This window comes from Mytilus californianus, unplaced genomic scaffold, assembly GCF_021869535.1.
Source record: "Mytilus californianus isolate M0D057914Y unplaced genomic scaffold, xbMytCali1.0.p SCAF_7, whole genome shotgun sequence".
Lineage (NCBI taxonomy): Eukaryota > Metazoa > Mollusca > Bivalvia > Mytilida > Mytilidae > Mytilus > Mytilus californianus.
In genome coordinates, this window is record NW_026262723.1 from 13,237,657 (window position 1) to 13,258,908 (window position 21,252).

Genomic DNA, 21,252 nt, shown 5'->3' on the forward strand with positions numbered 1-21,252 from the left:
TGTCGCTTGGTAAACTTTGCTTCCAGCTTATGACCTTTTTCTGCCATATGTTAATTGTTTGAGAAATATTGCCAAACAGAGAGGGCGAAGATGCCAAGGGTGCAATCAACAACCATAAATTATTGTTAAGACAGGAAATATGTGTAAAAGGGACACAACGAGCAGCCTTTATTTTCACATCGATATATTTCTATCTTGAATTCATCGAAAAAAATAATTTGCAAACATTGAAAATATGATTTAAAATGTGAGAATATTATTTTGCAAATGTTGTTCTAAACTACTTTAACCTTTAACACTTTTATTTTAATATCAACTGATATATATTGGAAATATTTCCCTCGAGCATCATTTTAAAGAAATTATTTGTAGAAATGCTAATCAGGTTCAATAAAATTGGTTATAATACGTTAACCTGCGGCACTGTTTATGTTTTCTTACTGCATTACTTGACAGGATTAAACTAAATTTAGACCAAAAATGTCTGCATTTGAAACAAAAGTAAATCATTCTGCTCATTATAAAAAACGTAATAGTTACACAGAGAAATATTGGACACACTAGAATGGTATATCTTAAAATAACAAGGCGATAATAAGATAAAACAAGATGAGAAATCTTTATTTTGATTCAGAGTGTATCAAACAATTAACATGATTAAACTCAAGCTCTATGGAGCTTTTATCTGAGTTTATACACTTAAACATATTCTTAACGTTAACATACTAGCATTTGCCAACTATATATTCAAACGTTCCTAAAAGAACTACGTAGAAAGCACCTTAATCAAAATTTCAACATTAGAATAATAATATAATAAATTTAATTACATGTTATTTTCTAAAATAGAAAAAAAAAAAAAAAAAAACGAAAAAAATTAAATGTAGAGTTGATATGAAAAAAAAAATACAAATCTTTAATAAGCATTTAGCAAATGATTAGTTGTAAAGAAAATATCTGCATTATTGTTTTTTTAGATAATCACAATCAAACATTATTGGGTATGGAGTAAACATTTATTTTATTACAAAAATATACTCATAGTTATCATTTTTACACTATTTTATGGTGAGATAAATATATTTGACAAATGTCTGATGCATTTACAGCAGTGGTTTCAATTGAATCGTTTGATTCGTTTCAGATAATTATGGTTTAATCAACAACCGTGTCATATGTTTCATCTTAATTTCTCTACCTTTTCATTGATCATGAGCTAGTGACATATTCTAACGTGTGGTTCGTTTGATCTCAGTTATTAATTGGTCAAAATCTGATTATGACGTCAAATGTTCATGCTTTCCACTGAATTTCCTATTTTGACGTCATGAATAATGCAACCATGCCTGATGACGTCGCATAGAAAACAACCATGCCTGGTGGCGTCGAATAGAAAGAACACATCGTTTTGTAGATCATTTGAAAAGAAGGAATAAGGTAGCCAGCATATTTTATAAATATCGTATCACACTGGATGCAGTGCCATCTTGTCATCTCCTCACGTTTTTTCATAATGAACTTTATTTAGGATATTGTTATTTGTATTTTATTTGCGCGGTTAATGTCTTTAGGTTTGTGTGCAAAGAGTGGCTCAACTCGGATGTGAGCGAAAATTAGTAAGTTGATACGAATATCATATATAAAAAATACATTGAAGAAAATGTGTCGCTAGATTTAATGTTATTCTTAGTAATTAGAATAATGAGAAAAATATAAGGCATGTCTCTTAATAGGTTTTGAATAACACAAATTAGCACACTTTTTTTGTACACGACATTGTATGAAGTCCTTCATTTCCAATTAATAATTTCATTCTTCTTGTGGTTTTAAAGTAATAAAAGCTACCAAAATAATACAGTTCATTATTGATATATTTACTGGACAATACATCCTGATGATTCATAAAACTCCATTAAACAATGTCTGTTGACAAACCAAGAAGCGAAAACCTACAGAACTTAATTGCAAAATAGAGATCACATGACTTCGTTATGTGTGCCCAATTAAATTTCATCATCACAATCGAAAATTACCGAGCACTCATACATTTAGGAATCAATAGTAAGCAGACAAAAATGAACATAACATATAACATGCTTATGTGAGCCAAGGATCCGTGTTGAAGGCCGTACTTTGACCTATAATCGTTTACTTTTTACACATTGTGACTTGAATTGAGAGTTGTCTCATTGGCACTCATACCACATTTTCTTATTTCTATTGTTTGTTAAATGAATTAAAATGTTCTTTTTATTAAATACATTATTTTTAATAATTCAATAGTTCTTAAATATCATAAGATAGCAATCGAACTTTAAAATTGAGAAAACAGGCTTTGACCTTCTTTTTTTCATCAACCGGAAATGCGCATGTAAATTTCTTTGAATATGTTAAAATAAGATGTCAAATACATACAACTAAACGCTTGATAAATTACTGCATTGGACGAAAATACTCCCAAAAAAGATGTCATCCGCTCATACCCTTTAATTGAAGTGAAATCAGACAGTTTTTTTTTTTTATTTATTTAAATTCGGAACGGGTATGTCGAGTTGGGGGATTTTGTCACACCAAAATGGAGCTTTTGTTTCTTCTGTGTGATTATACTTCTTCGAAAAGTTCTCTTTGTACATTTTTATGAAAACGCGTATCAACTGTGTATGAAGGCCGTACTTTGATCTATATTTTTTTACTTTTTATACATTGTTACTTGGAGGAGATTTGTCTCATTGGCACTCATACCACATCTTCTTATTTATATGTATTATAACTATTAGATATTATTAATAACAGTATTACTAACAGTAACTATATCTATATATCATTTTGTGCAGGTTTAATGTTTTTCGTACCATCGAGTTAATTGTTCATGTCTCTGCTGAGCGATTACGATGTAGAACATCGTTCAAATTCTAGTTCTGTTTTCTTGATAAAAACAGTTATTCATTCTTTGTTCTTTATTTAACAAGAAACCATTCTTTGCTAAGATGTGTTATTATTTAAGATATTTTGTTTTGCAATTAATCAGTCGATAAAATATAGTGATTAAAATGAAAGGCAATGGAAATAATTCAACAAACTTACTGTTGTAACAGTACACTTGATAAGAACTCAAAAATGTATATAGTGAAACGTTTAACTATATTACAGATGTGCGACCACCTATTTAAGATATTTACACGGTCAGAGGAGACGAGCTATTGGAGATAAAGATGTTTGTGCTGCATGCTGTAATACTAACCAATGTAACGCAGAAGATTGTAGAAGTCTTAGTAAAAGTATTAAACTATTAAGATTTGAATTGACATTTATATTGATATTGAAAAAAAACTTTCAATATGAACAAGAAATCCGTGTATCATGTAAATTATGTATCCGGTATCAAAAATAGAAATAAATATACTACGTTTAGATTTTTGAAACCGCAAAGAACATTTTATAGTGCGATATTTTAAATATTCAGATAACAACATTCATTTTTAGCAACAACTGTAACAACACAGATTTACAAATACAAGACTAGTTCAAATACCATCTTACTATGCTTGCAAGGACTAGAAATCGTTGTCTTTTTTAAATATGTCCCTCTAAAGTATGTTTACTACAAAAGCTTGTTAAGGACCTATCTAAGCAAACATTTACTTTTACAAATTGTGACTTGGATGGAGAGTTGTCTCATTGGCACTCATACCACATCTTCTCGATTCTATGTAAAAAAAAGCAATTGGAAATACTTCTATTTATGAATATTATGCACAGTGATTCTCCTTTGTGTAATACATAACAATATACGATCTTAATGTTGCGTTCTTTAGGCTTGGGATTGTCATATTTACATAACACAACGGAGTTAATTTTATATGTGTGTTTATCCGTCAAAAAATTATGTTTCTATAAACAGAAAAGAACACTTTGAGAACACCATGCAATTTTTTTTAGACTTTAATAATTCATGCTTAATATGGTCTAGATAATGCATTTGCCAAACACAAGGCTGCATTGTTAACGAATCAAAATCATTGATGTCTGTTTTATGTTCTTTAGTATATATAATAAAAAGTTAATAAAAAAATGATAAAACTGCAATTATTAAAGTATAAGCTACTCCCATAACAAAGACAAATATGCACTTTTTATACTGTTTTTTTTTCAGAACAAAAATGTAATGATACAAAGATTATAATAACAACTCGAGATGACTTAACTGACTTCATTCAATATTTGTTTCAGTTTATCAGTTTGGTACTGAAAAGCACTATAACATATAAATAAAAATTGTCCGTTTATAAATTAAGATATTTTTTTAAGAAACTAAGGTTCCAACTTCCTCAGGCAAAGTTGACACATGCTAATGTATGCAAATTATGAAAATAAAATATCATGGCTCTAACAATTCACATAAATTTTAAGTACTCCTCGTGCGCTGTGTTGATTGTTTATCAGTCTCACGATCCGTTAAGCCTCGGCAACATACTTGAAAGTTAATAAGCTTGGGATAACAATCACTGAATGAAATATTATTTGTCGATAACACGTTGTAGATTCGTAATAAATGTACAAAACGTGCATAAGGACTTAGTTTAGTATATATGCATGCATTGGTTCACATTATAATTACAAGAAACTCGTTTCATATGACTCTTGACAAGGCTACCATGAATTCTACATAAAATCAACGTGTTTCTTTATTTCGATAAATATATGAATATTTTGACTAATCATGATGTCATAATATTGTTAATCTTGACTTACGCTTTATATTTCATGATTTTATGCATTTCACTATATTCTGAGTTTGTTTCCAATTCAGTCTTACTGCCTCTTCTCCACAGAAGGTATGCCCATTATAGCATGTATAGCAATACACTATTTATTCAAATCCAGATAAGTTCTGAAATTAGACAATTTTTTCATGACGTCACACACCAGTTGATGCTATTTGAGGCCCTAGGCCTGTTTAAAAATGCATTGTGCACAAAACTTTTCATAGAAAACGTTAAAACCATCGTAAACACTTCAAAGAAAATACTTTTTTTACGTAAATTTGTTTATTTAGTGTTGTCAACGATTAACCGGTTAACCGTCGGGAGAACCGAATATCGGATACCAAATTCATAAACCGATTAATCGGACCCTTTTCAGTTTTAATATTTTTGATATAAATGTATATTGATATCTTTACTAATATTTTAACACGATCATCGTTGTACTTCACATGCTTAATGAGATCAAGTATCCTGTCAATTTTGACTGAACTTAAAATGAATACATCCAAGTTTACGTAAATTGATTACCATCAAAACAGTTTGTCTAGTAACAGCTTAGGACAAAATCTTAAGTAAACATAATTTGTAAAGGTGTGTAAAAACATACAATGAACAGTTGTAAGCTGATCAAATGCTACGATTTAGTTGTTCATTTCATTTTAACTTAATATTGAGTGAACGTAAATGTAAAAATGCAAATCATCCACAACCAAAGCTTGATCATATTTCAAACAAAATGCTGAATAAAAAATTGTCAAATGCAAACTTAGTGAATACTGGTCGTTCAGAACGTTTAAGGAAAAAGTGTGACGATAAATCATAAGTAATACATCATATCATATAACCATACACTCTGATCAATTCCTGCAAACATTTGTTTGCTTTGTTAATTGATTGATTGTTGTTTGCGAAGCGTCCAGTTGAGAATATTTCATGCATGTTCAGTATGAGAAAAAAATTAATAATTAATTAAAAATGCAAGTCTTGCAATAGGGATTGCTACTGAAAAATGAGGATATATTTGATAGGGACAGAAATTAAGCTTTGCAACAGGCCAACTACGGACACCTCAAAGAGTTGCTGCAAGGGTTATCTACGTACGTAGAGTGCGACTCTTTATCTACACAAGGCAACGGAATTAATGTCGCTATTCATACTTGACATTGCTGCGAATTTATACAACCACACAGCCAAAAGGACGCCTAACTTTTGCAAGTGTTTTATTTGCAGGTTGGAAGAAGACCAAAGTTGACCGTATTTCTTTACCCCAGATACCCTTAAGATACATTTTCTTTGAACATTAACTTTCATACCGGTTAACCGGTTAATCAGTCGAAAGTCCGAGTAACAAGTTAGGTAAAAATGTTCAATTTGACAACACAATTTTTTTTTTAAAAAAGGATCATAATCTATTACAATTTTAAATTTTCACTTTATAAACTTTTCCCTCCCTCAGCTAATTTTTGACGATCTTTGTTTTTCCGACACTTGACCCAAACAGGAAGTTAGCATAGTCGACTGTCTTTTCGAAATTCCGAATTGGACAAAATATTGATAAAGTGGATTGTTTCCATTAGTTTAACAACATTATATGTGTGGCAATTATCTATTATTTTAAAGATATTACTAAAATTGTAAAGCAATGTATAGTGTGAGATGATAACATGAACACTTTGGTTCTAAGTGATACTTAAAACATTTTTTGTAACCTTTAATTGCACTATTACAACCTTCTATCAAATGCAGGTCAAAGATCAATTTTCCGTTTTGGTATTTAACGTTCCAGAATAGTTTCCATCCAAAATAACAAAATATGTTGCTTTGAAATTACAGTTTTTTTTTGGAAAACAATTGTTAAGGGTTTCGTTCTGTGTCACGCCTGGTATTATAGCTGTCGTCAACTTGACTGATTCATCGATGAAATACGGGGGGAAAAAATTCTGTTTCCTTCAGATGCTATTTGTCTTGATCTTGAAGCAGCTTCTGTCCATATTTCATGCATTCTAAGACGGTTTGACAAAGTCATTGATGTCTAAAATGATTAAATCCGGCCAGTATGTTAATGTTAACTGCAAATAAACTAGAAGTAAAAAAAAATAAATGATATAGAATATGTCAAGCTCTGCTAGCCCACCCTGAGTCTACACGTGGTAAAAAGATATAAATTATGATACACTGTGAAATGTTTATCACTAATAAATTCACCATAGATGCCATGATTAAAATTGTTAAACACACAACTCCTAAGAGTACAAAATTATTAGGATATAAACAAAGAAAACCACTGACGACATATAAGACTTTGAAAACTTTGTAAGGTAAATAGTATGCAATAGGGTTTAAAAAGGTTTACAGTACTCACCATTTCTTTTTTTAAAATTGACCGCTAGACTATGAAATGACTGAAAAGAAAAACGAACAATACAAACTAATTAAGAAAAATGCACTTATTTCTATGATCTATTATGTTGTTACACACTGTACATGTATTACTAAAGATTAAAACAATAAGTAATACAATGATTGATTATACCATTTCGAAGATTGATCACAGTATCCGATTGATTGATTGCTTAACCTCCAGTATTTAGTACCCGATAGAAAGCTTATTTACTTTAAAATCTGCTGAAACAAATCTAGTGACCTCTTCCACTCAAATATTGGTCGCTGCGATTTGAAGTATATTATTCTACAACAGTGTCATGAACAGTACAGGGATACAGGAGTACACGACCTGCAACAAAGAGGAAACCCCACACCGTTAAGTCGGCTATAAAAGACTATACCTATTTAATGTAACACAAATGGTACATTTCATTCACTTGACATCGAGAATTAATCTGTCGATTGTACTCATAATTTTTAAAACAAAACGTATAACACAATATAATGAGAAATCATGTCCTGAACTCTAATATCAAAAGCCAATTACAAGCTATCTGAAATGAATAGTAAAAGAACAACGGTTGACAGTCGTGTAAAAGTACGTACACTTATTAGGGGCTATATGGCAAAATGGTGCCTCAAAAGTATAGCTTACTCAACTGGGAAAATATGTTATAAATAATGTCAGTACGGTTAATCTATTTTATTAAAAGGCCTTTTAACTTTACTTATAGTACTAACATTACAATGAAAAAGGAAAAGACCACTAATATAAAGAAAATCGTGTGTTGTTCAATTGATCAACCACACTTGGGATCAGTTGTAACCTCTTTTAAGAACTATTAGAATAATTTGTCGTAGATTCTTTAAAACTTCAAAATACAATAAAACTTCAAAGTATACTTTTAAACTCAAATATTACCTATGGATTAACCGCCGACATATACTCGGATCTTTCTATGTAAGTATAATAATTCATTAAAGATTCCAAGCTTATAATTTTGTACGCCAGACGCGCATTTTGGCTACAAAAGACTCACCAGCGACGCTTGAATTAACTAAAGTTAAAAAGGCCAAATAAAAACAAATTCACCATTAAGAACCACATATTCAAAAAGGTTTTTTCCAAATACAGCTTAGGTATGTGATGCTTTATTTCTTATGCTAGAGATTTCCAATAGAATGACATACGTACGTCACACGACGTACTGACCTAATGAGAACGGTTATTGCGAACCTATAATGTATGCAATTTGTTAAATACGTCGCTCAAGTTAAAACAAAGTATTCCAAGACATTAAAAATCATACACTGGTTTCGTCCATAATAACGAATTTTAACATAATGAAAAATGACAGAAATCATGTAACTTTATTTATTTCTCGGTTCTCCAGATTCCCAACTTAATTTTCACTGACATAAGATCACGTAGAAACATGTATCGCTCACTTGGCATATGATCGAGTTATCTTTCATGGTTTTGATAATGACAATTATTTGGCAGTAATTACATTACATGTATGTTTCATTTGAATCCATAATTTTGTTTGGCTGACGACTATCGCGAGGAACTCAAACATCATTTTTATTTTCGTATTAAAACAGCAGCTATGACTGCATGTACTATCCGTGACAATGTTAAAATAATGCATTGAAAAACAAACGAATAGTTGATATAACTCCTAATTTCATGGTTGTAGCATAAAAATGTAATTATAAGAATTAAATGCTTCTTTTTATAATTTTATAAGGTTGTAAAAGCGTTGATCGTGCGTACATTTATCATATGAAGCGCTTCTGTGCTTCATCCAAAATGTCCTTCCGTCACCACTTTTACCTCAATAGAATACGAAAAAAAGCATTCAATTCTTAAATATACAAATGTACCTTGCAGATGCACGCTCCATTATTCCATATTGTACATGCTTATTTTTTCGTTATCCGATGTTCTTTCTTTCTATTGTTTATCTGTCTATTTATTTATCAAAATTGTTTTGGACGGGAAACGATTTTTCAGAAGGATATTTATTTGGCAGGTTCCGAAATGTCGAAATCAGTGGTTTAGAATTTTTTTTTTTGATAAAAGATGAAAATTGAGATAAAAACTATCACTTCTATTTTTTTTTCTAAATAAAAGTATTTGCCATTAATAATAAACAAACTATAGATAAATAATTCCTGAAATGGGTTGTATTTTAGAAGGTTTACTCGACTAAGGGTTGTTCTGTGTTGTTTTTTTCTAACGGGAATGACAGTTTCAGTTTGAAATGCTGTACTATTCAAATACAAAAGACATTTCCAAGCAAAATATTGTTATTCTTTGAAATACATAAACTTATAGTATTTTATCAATGTCATTGATAAACAATTTATAGGGGGTCACCGATTTTTTTTTATTCCATAAATCATTAAAGTCATGTTTCGTAAGGAAGAAACACAGAAAAAAAAATAAGATAATATGATTTTGATTAGCTATGCAGTCAAAACGGCATGCTTAATATGATAATTCCTTTTCGATGTTTTAGTCCCAACGCAGTGTAAGAAATCACGACTTTGCACAATACTAAAAAAGTATCAACAGGATGTAGAACCAAAAGTGTTCATTACATATGTTGCTCGAATATGCATATTCATGACGAGAAGATGAACATGAACCCAACGTTGTACTAGACCGACACGCTGATCCAAATTTTTAACATGCTAGTTTGCAAGGTGACAATCCGCAGGAAAACATGCCACCAAACCCGGACACATTATATAGGTTCAGGACCGACCAATCTTTGCTCTTACTCTTCATTATCCCGAGAGGGTCAAACTTATAATCATAAGTCGCAAACGTACGAATTATGCATTGTGACGTAGCATGGTATGTCAGAAATAACACGAACAAGTAACAGTGAAAATTTAGTAATAATAACATGTGTAATTCCGAAATACTTTTGAAGCGTCACTTTGGCAAATAAATTTGATGACATGTAATACCACTATGGGTAATAATTTGATGAACGAAACTTTTTCAACTGTAAAAAAAATATTAAGAAGCATATACATCTATCAATGGGATACATTTACTTTATAGATCTACAAAGCGTTAGAGTTGAATTTGTCATAAATTGAAAAAGGGGTATTGGGAGAATTTCATGAAAAAGTGATCAAAGGAAATGATTTTCTAGTCGCGGTTTTCATTTTTATGGTTGTGTGAGGTCTTCCAAGACTAGTTGAAGATCTCACATTTTGTAGCCAGATCACATTATTTAAAAGTATTTTTTGTTTATATTCACCAATGATCATTACTTTCAAGTCGTATATTTCAGGTCTTATGGTAATCAATAAATTGATTGGTTAAATATTGTTTTTTTGACGTCCAGTGGCACTATTTTATGCATATTTTAGACGAGTAATCGATAATTACATTACACTGACTGGCGAAGTCTTATATATATATAATTACATTACACTGACCGGCGAAGTCTTATATATATAATTACATTACACTGACTGGCGAAGTCTTATATATATAATTACATTACACTGACTTGCGAAGTCTTATATATATAATTACATTACACTGACTGGCGAAGTCTTATATATATAACTACATTACACTGACTGGCGAAGTCTTTTTGCAAGGAATGAATTTAGTCAACACAACAAAAGACATTTTAATTGAATATCTTTCGCTAAAAATGGTAATTTTATATAAGTATATTCTTAAAATAGGGACTTTCCACTGTCTTTGGCTATCATCAGCAGTCATTGTGATCTGGAGTGTTTATACTATATTTCTGATCGTTACATGTTTAGCATTGATTTTAAGATTTGAAGAATTATCAGGATGTAGGAAAAAATACACTGTAGGAAAAAAATATGCAAGAACTTAAAGAAAGTGGTTCTTTGATTTTCCATATATAGGTTACAGAAATGTTCATTTCTTGATGATCAAGAATAATATATATATATATATGATTCCAAAACGTGCTGAACATATATTTTCGAACCGTGTTGAACATTATATGCACGAATTATAAAAAAAGGTGTTGTTTACGTCGCTGAGACAACAGACCAACAACAAAATATCTAACAAACATATCAATCTTCATAAACGAACAGGCGACTTTGCAATATGTACACCTTATTTATGAGCTGTCAGTCAGTACTTGATTGGTATCGCATGTTTTTATTTCTTCTCTAAGTTGTTTGGCGATTTATTTTCTCCTGAGTTAAAATATTCATGAATCATTTGATAATAAGTATTTTGGCACATTATAAACTACTATTCATAAAAAGATAAAGATATGTACAATTGCAGGACATATTATTGTATCATCGAAATAGTTCAATGTTCATATATAGGGGCTTATTTTAAGAAACTAACTAAAAAATGAAAAAAAAATGTTGAGAAATAAGTGATATAATTGTACTTTAACATAAGTATAAACTAAATACAAAATATGCAACCTTAAACTGAACGGTAATTTTGACAACAACTCTGTTGAAGTGAACATGGTGCACCAAGATGTCCCCTTTGTAACGATTTTTGAAAGGCTCTTCCATGCTAAAAAACTAGAATTTTAAGGTATTTTTTCTTCAAGAATCTGACAAAATAAATGATTTTATACGGTTTAACTACTATTTGATTTGCAATGTTAGCTACTAGAAAATATTACAAGCCGTTTTTAAAATATTCACAAATGTCCACTGTGTAACGATATATGTCTCCTATGAAACGCTCTGTGTCCACTACGCAACGGACTGCGTCCACCTCGAAACGAAATGTTGCGTAGTGGACCGTTGAGCAGTGGACGTATTTACATGTTACAGCTATTGTTGTTACACGCGGTTTCTCAGATACATGTTTAATGATTATTGTTTAAGATAATACATTTTATTTCATAAACTTCACGTTTTTTTATGATTTGAGGTCAACATTTCTTAAAAAAAATAAAATTGAGAATGGAAATGGGGAATATGTCAAAAAGACAACAACCCGACCAGAGAGCAGAAAACAGCCGAATGCCACCGATGGGTCTTCAACACAGCGAGAAAATTCCGCACCCGGAGGCGGGCTTCAGCTGGCCCCTAAATTAAAATGTGTACTAGTTCAGTAAAAGTGGACGTCATACTAAACTCCAAAACATATAAATGAACTAAAATTAAAAAAAACATACAAGACTTACAAAGGCCAGAGGCTCCTGACTTGGGACTGCGCAAAAATGAGGCGGGGTTAAACATGTTTTGTGAGATCTCAACCCTCCCTCTATACCTCTAGCCAATGTAGAATAAACAAACACACATCAATACGCACAGTAAAACTCAATTTAAAAGAAGTCCCAGTCCGATGTCAAAATAGGAAACAAAAGAAACTAAGCAAAATGACAATGATACATATAATAACAAAAGACTACTAGCAGTTACTGACATGCCAGCTCCAGGCTTCAATTAAACTGATTAAAAGATTATGTCTTCATCATATGAAAATCAAGCACAATCCCTCCCTTTAGAGGTTTAGTATCATACCATCATAAAATATATGAGAAAAACATAACCCGCATCATGCCAACAACTGGTTTTAGAACAAATGTGTTTATTTCCGATGCAAAGACCCTATCAGTGAAAAGACGTTGCAAAGTGGACAAGTAGAAAAGTACGCTATCAATAGGACTTGATACCGTACTTTTTTGATGTTATTTCTTCAAAGACAGAAAAAATATTACAGTCATTCCTTAAATAGATATCCACGCTTCATAACAGTACATCAAATAATAGATATCCACGCTTCATAACAGTACATCAAATAATAGATATCCACGCGTCATAACAGTACATCAAATAATAGATATCCACGCTTCATAACAGTTCATCAAATAATAGATATCCACGCTTCATAACAGTACATCGAATAATAGATATCCACGCGTCATAACAGTACATCAAATAATAGATATCCACGCGTCATAACAGTACATCAAATAATAGATATCCACGCGTCATAACAGTACATCAAATAATAGATATCCACGCGTCATAACAGTTCATCAAATAATAGATATCCACGCTTCATAACAGTACATCAAATAATAGATATCCACACTTCATAACAGTACATCAAATAATAGATATCCACGCGTCATAACAGTACATCAAATAATAGATATCCACGCGTCATAACAGTACATCAAATAATAGATATCCACGCGTCATAACAGTACATCAAATAATAGATATCCACGCGTCATAACAGTTCATCGAATAATAGATATCCACGCTTCATAACAGTACATCATATAATAGATATCCACGCGTCATAACAGTACATCAAATAATAGATATCCACACAACACTATATTACAGAAAAATTAAAAGATTGAGCAACAAGAATCCCACTAAAATCCTTAATAGACAAATAGAAACTGATTTAAGCAGAACATATCCGGTCTTCTTTGTTACTTCTAATCTTAATTGTTTATTTTTATTGAAGATCGCTGTTGATAGAAATAACATGAATGATTGATTGAGTGTTTGGTTAATCCAGGGCAATACCAGTGTGAAAAGAATAAACTGAAATTATATATCATTCTCTGCATTTTTCCCTGTTAAAAAAAATAAATGATTTAAAAAAAAGGAAGAAATCTTTATTAACCATATAATATAATCAGCTTGAAAGTAATTCAAAAGAAGTTACCAACAGAATGACAACCATTCAGACCAATGAATGGAACAAGTGGACTATTAATGCTAAAAACATCAGGAGGCATGATGGGATTTAGGGGGGGGGGGGGGGGGGGGGATAAAGAAAAATGTGGGCCATTTTCTTGTAACAAAACAAACTAGTTAAATCAACTGGACATTCTTGTATAGAATTACACTATCTGTTCTCCTGTTATATCGCTACGTTAGAAAAATTAGAAAAATGGAGTCATAATTTCCTTCATGAAATATATATTCCTTTTCATTTAATGACAAAAAAAAAATTAATCCTTGTTATTAGTATTCCTATAGAAGATCGTTGTCCTTTTGAAGTATATATATGTTGGTTTAAAAGTGATCACTTTAGTACAACCTCATTTGTGACAGTGGCTTGAATGACATGAAATATAATTCAAATATTTGATGATTTGAAATCTTAATTTCAAAATACCAAAATTTTAGATAGCTTTACTATTGTCATCGACTAATGTGTTTTAATATCCATTTGGTATTCCACTTCGTGATTTTATTTTTAAACATGTCAACAGCAAGGTATCTGCAAAAGTTTGTAAAAAAGAAATATACATATTAAGGTTTAGGTTTAAGGTATTTTAAGATTCATTCGTGTAATAATAAAATCCAGTATAATAGTTTTTCTAAAATGTATTTGAATAGACGCCTGCCATTGTCAGTATGTGGCAGTATGAACAGTAAAGTTTTCTTGAAGGCAACTACCTTATTTTATTCTTTAACTTACATGTAAGTATGACGTTTATATTCGCTCACCCAACCGCCACTTAAAATGTATTTTGGGTAGTATAATTTATTATTTAATCTACACGAAAGGTTTGTGCACCTTGCTTCTGTTTAGCCTGAAGATGCATGCTCCCCTAAATTGAATAAAAAATTATATTCAGTTACACTTAAGAATATACAAATGTCATTATTCAAAAATCATTTTGATACACGCGTTTAGTATTTTCGTAATACGTCGTCAGTCTAAATTTTTGAAATTCTCGACAATATTGTATATTTTTTTCCAGTGATTGTTGCTGGTGTAATTTTCATCGTGCTACTCTTGATGATTATTATATTTCTATTCTGAAAATTGTTAGTATAATCTATTACCACAAAAGAGTCATGATTTATTTTTTTTTAGAAATTATTTTACTAATAAAAATAAATCATTAACAAAAATAGAAAAAAGGTCAGGCGACACCAAAATCATAACATATTGCAAAACAAGGCCCAAATTTAAAGTCGAATACTCTAGGTTTCAGTTTTTACTACACATTATGCTTAAATTCGACATGCATATTTTAGAGAAATGAAATACAAATGTGTGCTTGATTTAATGCTTTTAGTATGTTTTTGATTATTTCACATAGCAGAGAATCATTCAACTTTAACTATAAAGTATGCTTGAATGATATCAGTTTCATTCTTGTAAAATTTTAAGAAAAATGTTGTGTTTCATTTTGTGCTCATACTTAATATACATTTTTATTTTTGATGGTGCATATGTTAAATAGTTTTATGTACTGTACTACTATTTGTATAAACCAAGTCTTGCCTTGCACGCTTCAGTATTAACAGCATTTATTAAAAAAATTAATCCATTCAAGTTACATTTATGAACATAATAATCAACATGTGGTCTTTATATTCAGGTTACTAAGCAAAGACACTGCACAAGTAAAGATTGATTTAAGTGTAGATAATACATGGATATAGGGTTCTTCACTGTTAACTTCAGCATTTTCGTTTTACGTGTTATCTTTTCATATCAGAAAAAAAGAGAAGACATCCTTTATCAAATAATTCGAATGAAATGAAAGATGGGTTTCTGCGCGCTTCACTACCACCCAATACAGTAGGACTCCCCGATACTTACATTGATGCAAGTGACGCTCCTACAAGACCTGAAGCTGGAAGTTACAATGATGTTTATGATGCTGTACACAAGGAAGGGCTTTTAATCAAAGAATAACGCATATGGCAACCTACCTTTCAGTTTATTGATGAAAACAATTTACTGTACATTAAATATTTTTGTATTTAGGATGTTTTCATTATCCCAGTTATATTTACTAACCACAAAGACAAATGGATAGCTCATAAAGTTTTTTAAATAATATTTGTTGTTGATGTCATTATAAGCCGCCAGGTAATAACTAGGAAAATAAACACGCATTTTGCAAATGTACATGCGATGTAAATCATCAACCAAGAAACGTGAAACAACTTTTCTGTGGTTTTATCAGCAACATCATACTTGTCTTAATATTTTTTCAGCACATCATAGCTTTATGTTCTCCAATCTTTTATCCAAATTGATATTAAATGAAGCATACCCCCTACGTCATGGTATTCAATATTTTAAAAAGTATATCATATTATTTCGCTATAAGAACTTTTATTTACATTTTCCTGATTTTATATCTTATAGAATGCAAATCAGTTAAACAAAATCTTGATTTATTCATATGTAATTGAGTTGAATAGAATTCAAAACTTACACTTTAATATAGGCAATTTAAAAAAAAAGAAAGATAGAAAGAAAGAAATGTGGTTATTATAATAATACCGCTTGATTTCTGGACTAGGAATACATGAGATGTTGAGTAAACTTCAATGAAACAGCAACGATATCAATAAGTCATCTATATCGCTACATTCAAGTCTTCAACAAGGAAGTATATAATTCACTTTTATTAAATGTACATGATTTTAGAAAAAAAAAACGGCATTTTTTCTGTATATTTTTCTGATTTAAAAAAAAATCGTCAGTGATTTTTTTCATACAAATTGGAACAAATAATCTTGAAAAATAATCAAGCAAAACGTTATTTTAAAAAAGAGGGGTCCATGTGCTCGTTTTCAAGTTACTGATTAAAATCAGTCGAGAAAAGTGTCACAGTTTAACGTCGGGAAAAATAACATTTTACGTTTGCGACTTCATTACCTCCTCTGTAATTTTATCGTATGCCCTTAAACATGAACTAAGACAACCACTAATGAGGCTCCAGACTTTGTGGCTGGTAACATTACTTTAATGCTCCGTCACAAAGTGCATAAAGATGGCTACAGATCGAGTTGTGGCTCGTTCCACTGAACACTAAAACATTGAAAATAAATACAAACTAGAAATCCTGTCAGCAAAAATCCCAAAATGATTCCCACCCCATCATATATGAATAACAGTCTTTGAATAACTAAGTGAACAACTCCCCCCCCCCCCCCCCTCCCCCTAAAAAAACCAAAACAAATACAAACCAAAACAACATCGAAGGTGCATTATATGGGTTATATTCTAAAACGGTTTGAATAAAATATAATATGGGGTTACAGAGGAGTTGCGGATACGAAATGGGTACCCTAGATAAAGCAAGATTGCTAAAAGAAAGTCCAAAAGTTATCAGTGTCAAAAACAAAAATGGAGGTGCAAAATGGCATTATAAAGTAGAGGTACTGAGAAAATATCCATAAACTTTAGCGATTTATAAGGGAAAGCGGATATAATGTGAACTGTAGTCGTGCGGATATGCCAAAAGTCTTTGTCATTCCAAAATGAACCCAAAAAGTCCTTCGAATGAAGAAATGAAATAGGAGGTGTACCAGTTCATCTGTAAATAAGATTCTGTAAAAGTTTACAAACGGAGGACCTCCTAACACTATATACCTCCCGCTCAAGAAATCGGAAGGGGTAGGGTTTATAATAAAACAATATTAAACCGTATCAAACAATGACAGTTGTGACTGAAAGCAAGCTCATAGTACTTAATCTACTTAGAGTAATTATGCAATCATACATGTTCATATCAATGGCTCTATTTCACACAGCAACGTCAAAAACAGTACAGAAAACAAAAACGTTGCTAAAACTAAATGTACAGAATTAAAAATGTAATAAAATGATAGAAACAGTCAATCTGCAGATACACTGATACAATCTAAATAGTATGCTTTCATGTTCACGAATAACAGCGATATGATCTTGAAACTTGAAATCAGCAACCTCAGAAAATATGTATAATACATATTTCCCCTGCTATAGATAGATGAAAATATACACTGCTATAGATAGAGGAAATAATACATATTTTCCCTGCTACAGATAGAGGAAATAATACATATTCCCCTTGCTATAGATAGAAGAAATAAAACATATTTCCCCTGCTATAGATAGAGGAAATAATACATATTTCCCCTGCTACAGATAGAAGAAATAATACATATTTCACCTGTTATAGATGGGGGAAATAATACATATTCCCCCTGCTCTAGATAGAGGAAATAATACATATTCACCCTGCTATAGATAGACATTACAATAACATCGTTTTCCGGTTTGAAAAATTCAAGTGATCATTGCACATCTTTCCGATTACACTTTGAAATGAAACTCGATCTGTCATGAAATATATTGAACAATAGGCACAACAAATCTATTCACTTCCAAAATTTGACATTTCGTTGGAACAAAAATAAACATGTCTGAAAACAAGTGTTAACATTTGTCCCCGATTTGAACTTGCCATGAGCAACATAATGGGTGCCAATGGTGGTAAAAGGGATTCGTGTGGATATTACTTGAGTTTTTTATGTTGAATTTGGGGATATTTTTATTTCACGTCTTGGCTGTTCTATATGTAACTGTTATCCTTCTAATCTTATACATTCGGCCATGAATTATTTTTTTTATTTGTACGGACCGATTATTAGTTAAAGTAATGTCTTTTTAAAAGGACTTTTAAAGGGACTCTCCGTTTTGAGTTTTCCTTGGAGTTCGGTATTTTTGTTTTTTTTTACTTTTTGATTTTTTTTGGTAAGACGAGTAACATTTGACAATTCGCTATGATAGAGTGCATAATCAACGGTATGAATTACTCATGGTTTTGCCACAAGTTGCACGATTAACATCAGCGCAGAGGAGAGGAGACTGCTACCCTTCTGGGGTGCCTAAACTCATCCCTGATTTTTTTTGTCCGTCCATTTTTAATCTTTTTTGTAAAATATTGATTTCTTTTTCGTTTTCCACCTTTAGACTCTTTACTTGGCTTACTGTTTTCGATGTCAACTGCTTCTTATTATTTCATTGCCAAAGCCAGAGGCAAACAAGTTGACAACTGTTTTTCTTATTTCGTTCTTATTAAGGAGAAGATTGTGACCGTGTTGCATTTGGTTATTTCCATGAAACATAAGGTCCATAATGGTCTAAAAGTGAAATTCAAGAGATATAAAAATAGGGAGATGTGGTATGATTGTCAATGAGACAACTATCCACCAAAGTTCAAATATAGTGCATGTAAGCAGTTATAGGCAACCGTACGGACTTCCACAATGAGAAAAACCATACCGTATAGACAGTTATAAAGGGCCCAGACATGAAAAATATGAAACAATTCAATTAACAAATCTAACGGCCGTTTTTAGCAAATGCAAGAATTTATTTTTGACATGAAAAAAAACGAACAAATTGAATACATTTTGAATGATAGTTACTCATGCTTTGGTTACAACTTATACTTAATGATATGTTCTTAATCTAATGTTCTAATGTCAGATTCTTGAATAACTTTTATGCCCAGTCACAATATCCAGCTTGGTTCCATACAAGACCCCAATTACAACGTTGTTTCAAAGGTCTCCCCCATACACATTGATAGAAGACAATCATGTCACATGTATCTGCATAGAATGCTCCATGTTTACATGGCGTTGGACCTAAAAATGGAATATAATAATTTAAAAAAAAATTTGATATAATTTTAATATAATTTTAATCATTACTAAAATACATCCACGGGCATTAATTAATATTATGTTAATTTTCAAAAATGGCGTAGTCAATTAAATAAGAACAGAGGTACAAATAGTAATGATTTAATATACTAAAAGAAGTAACGTTAAATATTTATCAATTATGGACTTTTGAGGAGGCCAATACGTTATATATGGACCTGTTCAGATTATATTGACCGAGGACGAAGTTGAAAGTCCTTAATTTATATATTACATATGTAAATAATGTATAAGTATTTGAAAATGGCGTTCAATGTTCTTTCTGTGTATTTTTATATTGTATTTTGCAAGAATTGTAACATGTTATTAAAAATATCAATAGTCTTTGAACAACTTCACAGCTTGTTGCGTTAGCTTTCTTGTATTCTTAGCGTCTGCGTTTAACATGAAAATGCTTGTGATAAATTTGCAAATTTCTCTTTTCATCTGCGCTATCTCCATGGTTGTTATGTGTGACGTCATGCCGTCATTAATCTGAATTTAGCAAGATTTTTCATATTGACTGTCAATATACATATAAATAGAAACAAGGCTTCAGATACATAAAATAACCTTTCAAACACGTGATCTGAATATCCAATGAAAACAGGAGGATGCTACACCATATGTAATATTTACGGTTAGTACATTATACATATGCTTAATTATGGTGTCATTTACTCAATTTCTGCAGTTTTAAAATCATTTGTCACTTTCAGTTTCGATAGTGTGCGGATCTTGTTAAAGTCTTGGTGTTTCTATATTTTTTATTTATGATCTTTTTGCTATTGCAAGAAGTTAACTATGAATGCTCAAAAAAGTATGCAAGAGTCAAATATGGTATCCAAATTCTGCTTATTTTATTTAAATTCAAAAGGTAACAAGAACAATGTATTCTAAAGACAAGTTTAAGATGTACATTATGTAATAAATAAATTACATAATTTTATGTCATTTCATACTTTATTTAGCACAAACTACACCCATAAGAGGGTCAAATACATAATAACAATTACATGTATAAACAACAATATCATCATGACATTTACATTTACATGAAAATTAAATTATTCTGTTTAATAAAGGAGCCTAAAGATTTCACTTGTTGACTAGTAGTTGGATTAATAAAGGAGCCTAAAGATTTCCCTAGTTGACTAGTAGTTGGATTAATAAAGGAGCCTAATGATTTCACGTGTTGACTAGTAGTTGGATTAATAAAGGAGCCTAAGGATTTCTCTTGTTGACTAGTAGTTGGATTAATGAAGGAGCCTAAAGATTTCACTTGTAGACTAGTAGGTGGATTGGTTAAGGAGCCTAAAGATTTCACATGTTGACTAGTAGTTAGATTAATAAAGGAGCCTAAAGATTTCACTTGTTGACTAGTAGGTGGATTAGTTAAGGAGCCTAAAGATTTCACTTGTTGACTAGTAGTTGGATTAGCTAAGGAGCCGAAAGATTGCACTTGTTGACTAGTAGGTGGATTAGTTAAGGAGCCTAAAGATTTCACTTGCTGACTAGTAGTTGGAATAATAAAGGAGCCTAAAGATTTCACTTGTTGACTTGTAGGTGGATTAGTTAAGGAGCCTAAAGATTTCACTTGTTGACTAGTAGTTGGATTAATAAAGGAGCC

The 21,252-nt window shown here is 31.2% G+C and overlaps 1 protein-coding gene and 1 long non-coding RNA gene across 7 annotated transcripts in view; one reads left to right on the plus strand and one right to left on the minus strand.

The window, feature by feature from the left end:
• The window catches only part of LOC127707436 (chitotriosidase-1-like), a 177,989-nt gene that overhangs the window by 27,922 nt on the left and 128,815 nt on the right, over nucleotides 1-21,252 (minus strand). The window contains exon 10 of one of the 5 annotated variants that reach the window (XM_052211964.1): nucleotides 19,294-19,565. The exons of 3 other annotated variants lie outside the window; for them this stretch is intronic. In XM_052211964.1, the coding sequence (XP_052067924.1) occupies nucleotides 19,420-19,565 (146 nt within the window). In that variant the 3' untranslated portion in view covers nucleotides 19,294-19,419. Of the gene's footprint in view, nucleotides 1-19,293; nucleotides 19,566-21,252 lie in introns of those variants that run through there. One more of the 5 variants, XM_052211963.1, reaches the window with a different exon arrangement.
• The window catches only part of LOC127707452 (uncharacterized), a 78,461-nt gene that overhangs the window by 8,295 nt on the left and 48,914 nt on the right, over nucleotides 1-21,252 (plus strand). The window lies entirely within an intron of this gene.